Source organism: Antechinus flavipes, chromosome 3, assembly GCF_016432865.1.
Source record: "Antechinus flavipes isolate AdamAnt ecotype Samford, QLD, Australia chromosome 3, AdamAnt_v2, whole genome shotgun sequence".
Taxonomy (NCBI): Eukaryota; Metazoa; Chordata; class Mammalia; order Dasyuromorphia; family Dasyuridae; genus Antechinus; species Antechinus flavipes.
Genome location: NC_067400.1, coordinates 246,341,906 through 246,353,303, shown reverse-complemented (window position 1 = coordinate 246,353,303; position 11,398 = coordinate 246,341,906). Strand labels below are relative to the sequence as shown.

General features: G+C 36.4%; 1 protein-coding gene across 1 annotated transcript; it reads right to left on the bottom strand.

Annotated features, from left to right (window-relative positions):
• Window positions 1–4,747: 4,747 nt before the first annotated feature.
• LOC127557149 (keratin-associated protein 19-3-like) lies at window positions 4,748–11,167 on the bottom strand. Its single transcript, XM_051990585.1, has 2 exons — window positions 11,116–11,167; window positions 4,748–4,917 (listed from the first exon to the last, which is right to left on the bottom strand). The coding sequence occupies exons 1-2, from the start codon at window positions 11,165–11,167 to the stop codon at window positions 4,748–4,750; spliced, it is 222 nt and encodes a 73-aa protein (XP_051846545.1).
• Window positions 11,168–11,398: the final 231 nt, after the last annotated feature.

Genomic DNA, 11,398 nt, shown 5'->3' with positions numbered 1-11,398 from the left:
ATGCGTAATGGAGAGAAAAGAGAAGACACAGCATCTTGGGAGTCAGCCAGAATTAGTAGGCATGATGTGGCATGATGATGAGCTAGTTAATATGAGGAAAAAGGAATGCTCAGGTGGCAAAAGCACCATCAAGCACACCCAAGACACACGATGACCAGCAGTGTCAAATGCTGAAGATAGATCAAGAAGAAGGAAGATTTAAAAGAGGCCACTAGTTTGGTCAGGAGGAAGTCACTGAGCCCTTTGGAGAGAACAATTTTTTCTGAAGGTTAGGATTAGGAATCAAATGTCTAAGATGTTCTTTTTTTTAAAATTTATTTTATTAAAAAAACAGAATAAGAAAAGAGAAAAACAGAAAAGGAATATAAAACAAAAGAGAACATTGTCAAATGCCCAGCAGAACAACAGGGAAGATTCAAAATATATAACAATAGATTACCAGTTCACAGAAAGCATATGTATTTATATATATCTCACTAGAAGAAATTATATTCATGAGTGTCCATGTATCAGATTTATTCTATGTGTTCCCTAGGAGGACATCTTGGATCTAGAGGTAGCATTTTATCCCCAAAAGGTAATTTTTGCTTTGCTAAATTATATTCTTTGCATAATAGGAGTTGTATAAGTTGTATAAGAAGAGCAGCAGTCTTTTTCTTGAATGATTTGTTTTCAATGAAATATCCTCTATAGAAGGTCTCCTCATAAAGGATTGATGAATCATTTTGAGAGATATTGGGGAGGAATTAAACAGAGAATAGCTCAGTGCTTTTTCATCACAAAGGCAGTGCCTCCAAAGGCATAGGAGAGATACATTGCAATTCATTTTAAGATAACAAACAGCAATAGGGATAAGATCCACTGGTAATGACATTGTTGTATTTTCCCCACTGCCTGATACAAGAGTTGTATAAATAGACATTTCAATCAGTAAATATTTTTCAAGTATATATTTGCTATATAGGGAACTTCCTTCCTAAGGACCTATCTTAGGATGACATGATTACGGGAATCAAAAATTCAAATTCAGAACTTGGAGCAGAAAAGCAAAACCTCTCTTTCTCTGGGAATTTAAATTAATTAGAAACTGCTATAATGGGTGGAAGGACTTTTTTTTTTTTTTTAAGAATACACTTCAAAGAACTGGAAATTGATAGGACATCCATTAAGTAGGGGAATGACCGAACCATTTACATTCAATTGTAATAGAATACTATTATGCTGTAACAAAATGAGTAACAGGCAGTTTTCAGAAAAACCTGAACTGGCATGAATTGATACAAAATGAAATGAGCAGAACCAGATGAACATTGTATAAAATTGTAGCAATGTAACACAATGATCAATTATGAATGACTTAGGTATTCTCAGCAATACAATAATCCAAGTCAATTTTGAAGGACTTATGTTGATGAAAAATGCTACTCCACAGAAAGAAGTGATCATCTCAAAGCAAATTTTATTTTATTTTATTTTTATTGTTTTTTCTAATATAAATTCTTTTACAACATGATTAATATGAAAATATGTATTGCATGATTACTCATGTATAACCTGAATAAATTTTTTTGCTATCTTAGAAAAAGGAGAAGAAATAAAAGAGAGGAGGGAATTTGGGATTCCAAAATTTTTAAAAATGTTAAAAAGTTTTTTTATATGCAATTGGAAAAATATGTCAGAAAACTGGAAAAAAAGAATGAGCTCACTTTCCCTGTGGATCAGAAGGCCTAAGCTTGAGTTCAATTTTTTTTCTTTCTTCCCTCCCTACCCTCCCTAAATAACAGCTTTTGGGGCAGCTATGTGATACAGTGGATAGAGCATCAGCTTTGAAGTCAGGGAGACCTGAGTTCAAATGTGACTTCAGACACTTAACACTTCCTAGCTGTATGACCCTGGGCAAGTCACTTAACCCTAATTGCCTCAGCAAAACAAAACAAAGTAGCTTTTTATTTTCAAAATATATGCAAATATCGATAGTTTTCAGCATTCAATCTTTTTTATTAAAGCTTTTTATTTTCAAAACATATGAGTGATAATTTTTCAACATTAATCCTTGTAAAACCTTGTGTTCCAATTTCCCCCTTTTCCCTCCACCCCCTGTCCTAGATAGCAAGTAATCCAATATATGTTAAGCACGGCATATTTATACAATTATCTTGCTGCACAAGAAAAATTAAATCAAAAAGGAAAAAAATGAGAAAGAAAATAAAATGCAAGCAAACAACAACAGAAAGAGTAAAAATGCTATGTTGTGATCCACAATCAGTTCCCACAATCCTCTCTCTGGGTGTGGATGGCTCTCTTCATCACAAGATCATTGGAACTGGTCTGAATCATCTCGTTGTTAAAAAGAGACACAACCATCAGAATTGATCATTGTATAATCTTGTTGCTGTGTACAATGATCTCCTGGTTCTGCTTATTTCACTTAGCATCAGTTCATGTAAATCTCTCCAAGCCTCTCTGTATTCATCCTGTTGGTCTTTTCTTACAGAACAATAATATTCCATGAACATTCATATACCACAAATTATTCAGCTATTCTCCAATTGATGGGCATCCACTCAGTTTCCAGTTTCTTGCCACTACAAAAAAGACTGCCACAAACATTTTTGCACATGTGGGACCCTTTCTCTCCTTCAAGATCTCTTTGGTAAGCCAAGTAGAAACATGCACTATTCTTCTACATGTTTCCACATTTATCATGCTGCACAAGAAAAAAACAGATTAAAGAGGGAAAAAAACAAACACAAAGCAAGCAAATAACTACAAGAAGGTGAAAATACTATATTGTGATCCACAATTCAGTCCTGACAATCCTCTTTTTGGATGCAGATGGCTCTCTACATTACAAATCTGTTGAAATTGGCCTGAATCACCTCACTGTTGAAAAGAGCCACATCCATCAGAATTGATCATAACATAATCTAGTTGTTGTCATGTACGGTTTCTTGGTTCTGCTCACTTCACTTAGCATCAGTTCATGTAACAGTCTCCAGGCCTTTTTGAAATCATCCCTCCAATCATTTCTTATAAAACAATAATATTCATAACATTCATATACCATAACTTATTCAGCCATTCCCTAAGTGATGGGCATCCATTGAGTGAAATTTGGTGACCTGGACAGATGGTATAGTTTGCCCAAGGAGATGGGATTTATCAGAAGAGCATGGTTTCATGATAATCTTTAGGATTGGTTTATGATTTTTTTCTCTAGTCTTTGTGGTAAACCACTCACTAGTGCTATACTTCAAAACTTCAAATTAGTTGTTGATAACAAAGTTATTAGCTAGAGAAATGATGGGCTAGCTCACATTCTGGCAGTCATCAGAGACACCTTGAGTCTGAAAGTAATGAACCATGACAATGAGGTGATGAACATGTGAATCTCTGAGAAATTTTGAACATTGAAAATCCTGTTCACATATGCACAGAAAGTGGAAGAAGGATTACAGTCTTCTGAGTGGCTGTGTGTGTGGGGATTAGGCAAGAATGAATTTGGAACTGAATTTTGTCATTAAGGATAAATTCCTTACCCTCAAGAAAATGGGGCCTGGCTATTATAAAGTACTATCATTTAAGTAAAATGAAATCTTAGGACATTTAACAAGGAAATAATGTGTGTGTTTGTTTTTTAATAGAAATCTAGAAAGGTATTACTTCAGTGCAAGTGATGAGTTGGAGAAAGATCTTTAAGTAGCATCAGCCAAGATTGAAAATCTCTTCATGAAATGAAACAAAGATCTAAACACAGTAAGTGTAATGAGCCAGAACTCTGGAGAAATATAGTTGAGGCTAGGATTCTTACAACAAGGTGTTAACTCAGTGGAATTGATAAGACAATGGTTAACTAGTTTAGCATGGTGATTAATAATTTTCTAGTTTGGTATGATTGATTTAATCTCACAACAAATTATGGTTTCCTAGTGATATAATGATTGGCTTATATTCAGTATGATGAATGGATTTAATTGTAATAGAGTATTTAAGATGTCAGAGTCAGACCTAGAAGACAGATTCGGAAATAGAGAAGACTTGAGCAGCCTCATGATGGCTCTCCTGCCTTCATCACTTCTCCACTAAGACCAAGAACTTGGGCTGGTCCTGAGATCCTCCACTAGTCTGGATACCATATTTTAATCCATCCTGGTGTGGAGTCTCTAGAAAGCAACAGGACATTTTGTCACCCAACTTGGGGGCTCTAGAAAGCAGGACACTGAGATGTGCAGACTGCTGACTGGTTGATGAGCTGAGACTGCTGACATAGACTGGGAGAATGAAGGAGACAATAACGAATTTGGACTTTATTCCTGGCTATTCTCGTGGTGATTATTCTGCTGAAACCAAGACTGGCCCCTAGACCTCCAGAAAGCTAACCAGAATAGAACAATGAGATCAAGAAAGAGATATGAAAACAGTTTTGCTATGCCAGCAAAACAAGTTTATTAGAACAACTTATTAGACATTTCAGCCATGGTATTTAAGAACTGAGCTGAATTTCTGGAAAGTTGTTGTTGGAGGAATCTCTCTCACAAGAGAGATGACAGGTGGGATACTGCTTCATTTTTCAGAAGGATATATCTTGCTGCTTCTCAGTTCCTGCCACTTCACTAATCTGAGTGCTCCCTCCTGTGCTACTCACTGTAAAGATAGATAGAATGTGGTGTCCTTACAAGACCATGGAATTAATCCAAAGCAGAAAGGGATAAGGATTCCATGAAAATGTGCAGGAGCAGATAGCTTTTCAGTAGAAGCCAGAAGAATAATACCTTCCATAGTAAGACGGGCGGAAACACCCATAGCCATAGCCACCATAGTCCAGACCTACATCGCCATAGCCACCATAGTTATATCCTATGCCACGGAAGCAACCACATCCACAGCCATAACCAGAACTATAGCCATAACCCAGACCTCCATAGTGGCTGCCATTGTAGCTCATTGTGTCAGTATTCACGGATTTGGTTGGATGTCAGTGGGAGATTGTAGAAGTATGTATGACATCATCTGCATTAGGACTTTTATACACTTCCACTAGGAGGCAGGGCAGATCCATGCCAGAATTGCATAATTTCTATTAATGAACTTAACAGGGCAAAAGCACATTCTTTTCATTTTTTTGTTCCCTGAGAACAATTCCTTCAGCCCATTAAGAGTATCTCCTCTCCTCCATTTGTTGTTTCTTTGAGAAAGCTCTTGTTCATGTAATAAGAAATGATTATAGTTCTGTTAAAGTCTACATAGTTAATATGATGGGTGCCCTATCCAAGTTTCATGGCATCTATAGCCAAGGTGACATTGTCTTCCTTCCATTATTCTTGCCACTCTGGCCTTCTGATTTTTTTAGGCAAGCTGTTGAATCCTCTTTTTTAAAAAATTATTTATTCATTTTTAAGATTTAAAAACAATTCTGTTCCAAATTCTTTCTTTACTAATTCCACCCTCAATCACTCACAAGGCAATTAATATGATATCCTTTACACATCTGAAATTAAGTAAAATATTTTCATATTAGTTCTACCTTAAAAAATCCCAAGAAAGATAAAGTGAAAAAAATATACTTCATTTTCTACTCAGAGTTCATTGGTTCATGTTCTGGAATAGAGAGCAATTTTCATCCTGAGTTCTTTGCAATTATCTTCGAACATTTTAATGATCAGAGTAGCTAAATCTTTCACAAACCATCATCATTACCATATTTTTCTTATGGTATAGAATGATCTCCTAGTTCTGAGTACTTTACTTCACAAAATCACACACATAAGCACACAGATATATCATCTATAAAAAGCAGTTATAAATATTTTTGTACAATTAGGTTCTTTTCCTTTTCTCTTTGATCTCCTTGGGACAGAAATTTAATAGAAACAGTATTCCTGAATAAAGCTACATATAATGTTTTTGTTGTTGTTTTATTGTTGTTGCTGGAGAGACAATTGGAATTAAGTGACTTGCTTAGGGTCACACACCTAGTAAGTAAGTATGAAATGTTTGAATTCAGATTTGAACTCAAGGCCTCCTGACTTCAGGGCCAGTTCTCTATCTACTGCGCCATTGACATACTGTAATACACATAGTTTTATATCACTTTGGGCATAGTTTCAAATTGTTTTCCAGAATAGTCGCACCAGTTTACAATTCATTAGTGTTTTCCCTATATCTCCTCCAGAATTTTTCATTTCATATAGGTATGAGTTGGTACCTCAGAGTAACTTTAATTTGTGTTTCTGCAATCAATAGTGATTTGAATATTCTTTATATGACTTTGATTTTTTCCCCCTGAAAACGGCTTGTTTATATCTCTTGACCATTTATCAACTGGTTTCGAAATGGCTTTAATTTTTGGTAAATGTCCTGGAAATTCTAGAATTTGGTTATGGTGTCCCTAGGAGTTTTCATTTTAGGATCTTTCCCAGGAGATAATCAGTAGATTGTACTAATTTCTATTTTACCCTCTAGAACTAGGATACCATGGCATCTTTCCTTTATATTCTCTTGAAATATGATGTCTAGCATTCTTTTTTCCTTATCCAAACTTTCAGGCAGTATAATGATTTTTAAATGATCTCTTCTCTGTCTATTTTTCAATCCAGTTGTTTTTCTTGTTAGAGATTTCACATTTTTTCTATTTTTTCATTATTTTGATTCTGTTTTATTGCTTCTTAATGTTTATGTAGTTATTAGCTTCCATTTTCCCTATTCAAAATTTTAAGGAATTATTTTTCTGAGTGAGTTTTTGTACCTATTTCCATCTGATCAATCCAACTTTTTAAGGAGTTCAAGATTTCTTAGGTGAATTTTTGTGCCTCATTTAAAGTTTTATTTATTTAAAGATAAGCCAATTCATGTCCCCCTTTTTTCAGCTTTATGAGGCTATGAACCTGAAAGAATGGGAGAGCTCTTGAAAACACTAAGGAAGTTGGGAGGTGGAATGCTTTGAGAGAGGCTAAGATGAAAAGGTATTATACTTGGGGGCTTTGAGATGATTAGGGAACATTGTGCTAAAATAGTATAATAGCATAGTTCATGATAGAAGATTGGAGCTAACTAGAGATGAAGGCTCTAGATGTAGTAGTGAGTGACAGAAAAAAGATAACAGAAAAACTTGAAGCTAAGAAGGTCTATATCTGAGACAGTATAAGTGGAGAAAAGAAAAGACCTTATAAGACAGGAGTTCAGCCATAATTAATCAACATGGCTTGGATAATTGTCTAGGTAAGGCAACTAGGAACAAATAGTCAAGCTGATAGAATAGTGTCAAGCACGGGAACACTAGTTATTCAGTGGTGTCAATAGCTGAAGAAAGAGTTGTGCCCTTGAGGCCATCATTGGACACTTTGGAGAGAACAGATAGAAGAGCAGATTTGGATGGGTAGAGCAATAACGAGTCTACTTTTCCAGTGGGTGGGCCTCACCTATAGAACATTGTTCCCAGTTGGACTGGCTGTGCAAGTGGCTAGAAGAAATGGTCCCTCACAAAGAATAAGGCTCCTTGATAACATTAACACTTGATCTATGATTCTCTTCTGTAGTTTTTTCTGTTATGCTCTTTAGATTTTGTACTCCCAAAACCATAAATTTCATAATAAAGTGGTAGAAAATAGCTTCACAAGCAATAGGTTAACCAGTCATGGTTCTGCCAGTCATTTGGGTCACCTTGGTTCTAAGGTTATAAACCCAATAAGCACAAAGTTATGAGAATGTATATCATTGAGGAATCTTGAAGTAAAAACCCCGTCCATGTGGGAGACGTGGGAGATATGGGAGAAGGGCCACAGCTTACAGAGAAAAATGACTTGTTTTTAGTAAAATGGGACCCAGGCAAGTATAGTTTATTAGAAACAAGTTTATTAGAAATTTGTATCGTGATATCAGAGCTAAGCAAACTTGCTCAAAATGAGCTGTTGTTAGAGTAGTCTTCATCATGAAAGGTGAGAATGTGTATCATCTCCCAGAAGGAAGTGTCCTCTTGATTCTTGGTCCGTGGCACTTGATTTCCCTGAAGGTTCCATATAGATTGTATGGTTCTCTTGTGATAGCTTTCCCATGTCACACAGCCTTAGAAGTGGATGGAATGTGATGTCCTTACAATGCTATGGAATTAACTCAAAGCATGGAGGGACAAGGATTCTATGACAGCCCAGTAGCAAATAGTTTTTCAGTAGAAGCCAGAAGAATAATACCTTCCATAGCAAGATGGGCTGCAGCAGCTGTAGCTGCCATAGCCATAGCGACCATAGCCCAATTCCCCATAACCATAGTCATCATAACCATAGCCTAGGCCACAGAAGCTGCCACATTCACAGCCATAACCAGAGCCATAGCTATAGCCCAGGTCCTCACTAGTTTCCATAGTAGCTCATTGTGTCAGGATTCACAGATTTGGCTGGATGTCATGGGGAGGTTGTGTGAATGTACATGGCAATTTCCAGACAGGGGCTTTTATGTGCTTTCAATAAAAGGTGTGGCAGATCCACAGCAGAAATGCCTATTTCTCAATAAGCTTGCCAGGGCAAATGACATTCTTGTTATTATTTGCTTTCAGAGGCAATTATTTCATCTCATTAAGAATTTTATTTTCAATTTGCAGTTTATCTCAGAAGGCTCAGCCATGATCTTGTTCCTGTAATGAGAAATAATTATAGTGTTGCCAAAGCCTTTATAGTTAATATGATTAGAACCATATCCAGGTTTCATGACCACCATTTTCTGCATGGCCTTCTGTCCTTCTTCTATTACAATTGTCTTCTGAGCTAATGATTCTTTAGGTAGTCTAATCCTATCTCTTTTAATCATGTAGTTGAGACTGAATTGATAGACTCATATAAGTTTCAGATTGGAGTTGAGATGGTGTTGGAGCACCAATGTTGGAGCACCAGTGTATGGAACAGATCTATCAAACTTCCATTTCCAAAGTACCCCAAGCAGAAAATACTTTCTTGGCAGAGACATAAGCTTCCGGTGAAAACTGGTAAGGAAACTTGTTATAGTTGGGATGAGAGATGAGACTCAAAGACAGCAGGAAAATTTGGGGAGGGAAGGAGCACAATCTGAGCAGATTGGACAGCAAGCCAATGGAAAGGCAAGTGGAAGTATATCTTCTGCAGCTGGAAAGAAACTTTTGAAGGGAAAGAATTGGTCAATTTATGAAAAGGGCGAAATTCCAGGCAAAGATAACAATTATAATCAGCATAAAATAGGAAGCAATGGGGATTTACCAGAAAGCATGTGTAGGACCTCAATCTTTTGCGGATTGGAGGGGGTGAGGAATAAGATGTATGTTATAGGAATATCTTTTGGACAACTGAATCTATGATGGATTGTGCTGGGAAGAGGATTGAAGTAGGGAGATCAATTACAAGGCTCTTGCAGAGAGACATTAAGAACTCAATCTAAAGTAGAATCTATATGAATAAAGAGAATGATAAGCATACCAGGGATGCTGTGAGGTTAGAAAGAACAAGTTTTGTGGTTGATCGGACAAGTGCAATGAGAATGTAATATCAAGTATTCCCAAAGGTCAGAACCTGAGTTACAGCAGCAAGAAGTGCTATTGAAAGTAGTAATAAAGTAGGGTGCTTTTCAAGAGGTAGGTGAGGAGAGGAGAGAGAGAACATATAGAAGAGTCCCAATCAGGTGTTAGCTCATGCCTATGAAACTCATCTAAAGAAACTGAGACTTTGGGGTTAAAAGTCTCTTGGAGGATGATAGTAGATTTCTTGAGGAATTTTGTATTCTCTGGGTTCCCAGGAGAGCTTAGATTTAGAGGTAGCATTTTGACCCCAAAGTGGGGTATTTTGTAAGGACAAATTCTTTATCAAATGAGAGCTTCCAGAAACAAAAACCATCCTCTCCTTAAGTACTGATTTCCATTAAAGAGACCTCCATAGAATATCTTCTGAGAAATGATTGATGGATTATTTGGAAATATAAGAGGAATTGAATAGAGACTGCTGAGCCATTTTTTCATTGAAGTCAGTGAATCCACAGGAACAGTGATGTTCTTTGTAAATGGAGAATAAGACCTAAAGCTTTATATAGTAATTGAAATTCAATTTAAGATAATAAAAAGTAAGAGGAATGAGATCTGTTGGCAGTGCCATTTGTATTCTTTTCTCCACTGTTTCTTCCAAAACAAACAATGTTTGTTTCATTGGTTAGTGAAAACAAAGTGATGAACAATAACTAGAAAATGGATAAATATAATCAAATTCTGATAACCATCAGGAATATTTTAGATCTGGAGGTCAGAAATCATAAACATGAGTCCATGAAGTTATGAATCTTTGAGAAACCTTAAAGATAAAAATACTGTCCACATGTGTACACAGAGAGAAGAGTTATGACTAATAGGAAAAACTTCTTTTGACTTCAGGAAAATGGGGTCTGGAAGTTATGAAGTACTACAATTTAAGTACTGCAGAATTGAAAATTTAGAAATATATTTGATAAGAAAATAATATAGTGCTTTCTTTTTTCAAGAGAAATCCAGAGAGATATTCTTTCATTGCAGAAGATGAATTGGAGACCAAATATTTTGCAAAGACAAATTTATGTCGAAATTGAAAATCTCATCACAAGTAAGATTGAAACTCATGCAGAAAGGAGTCAATGAAGAAAGGTGAAAAAAGTTTTGCTAAGCCAATGAAACAACTTTATTAGAAAAATTATATCAAACACCTCAGCAGTGGTATATCACAGCTGAGCAAACTTGCTGGAATTTAGTTATTATTGAAGGAATCTTCTTAATAACAGGTGAGATTCTGTATCATTTCCAGGAAGGACAAGTTCTGTTGCTTCTCAGTTCCTGCCATTTCATTGTCATGAGTGCTCCAGGGGGATTCCAAGACCTTTGTGGTAGTTTTTCTATGCCACCCAGACTTAGAATCAGATGGAATATGATGCTGTGGATTTACCCTAAGCTGGATTGGACAAGGATTCTGTGGCATTGCAGAAACATAGTTTTTCAGTAAAAGCCATAGGAAGAATACCTTCCACAGCAAGATGGGCGACAGCAACCATAGCCATAACCACCATAGCCCAATCCTCCATAGCCACAGCTGCCAAAGCCATAGCCTACGCCACGGTAGGTGCCACATCCACAACCATAACGAGAGCCATAGCCATAGCCCAGGCCTCCATAGTAGCTTCCGTAGTAGCTCATTGTATTAAGATTCAGATTTGGATGTGTGAATGTGTAGGACAACATGTTCTTGGAGACTTTTATACTCTTTTAGGAGGAGGTGTGGCAGCTTCATTCCAGAACTGCACCATGCCTTTTAATGAACTTGCCAGGGCAGAATTACATTCTTATCATAGTTTGTTGCTTGAGAAGAATTGCTGTGCCTCAGAATTTTATTCCTATCATGAAAAATGATAATAATGTTGCCAAAGT

Excerpts from the sequence above, each read along its gene's own strand:
- LOC127557149 (XM_051990585.1), bottom strand. The coding sequence starts at position 11,167 with ATGAGCTACTACGGAAGCTACTATGGAGGCCTGGGCTATGGCTATGGC. Across the intron at positions 4,918-11,115 it reads GGGCTATGGCTATGGCTCTC|GTCTGGGTTATGGCTATAGT; the intron begins GTTATGGTTGTG and ends GCCACTATGGAG.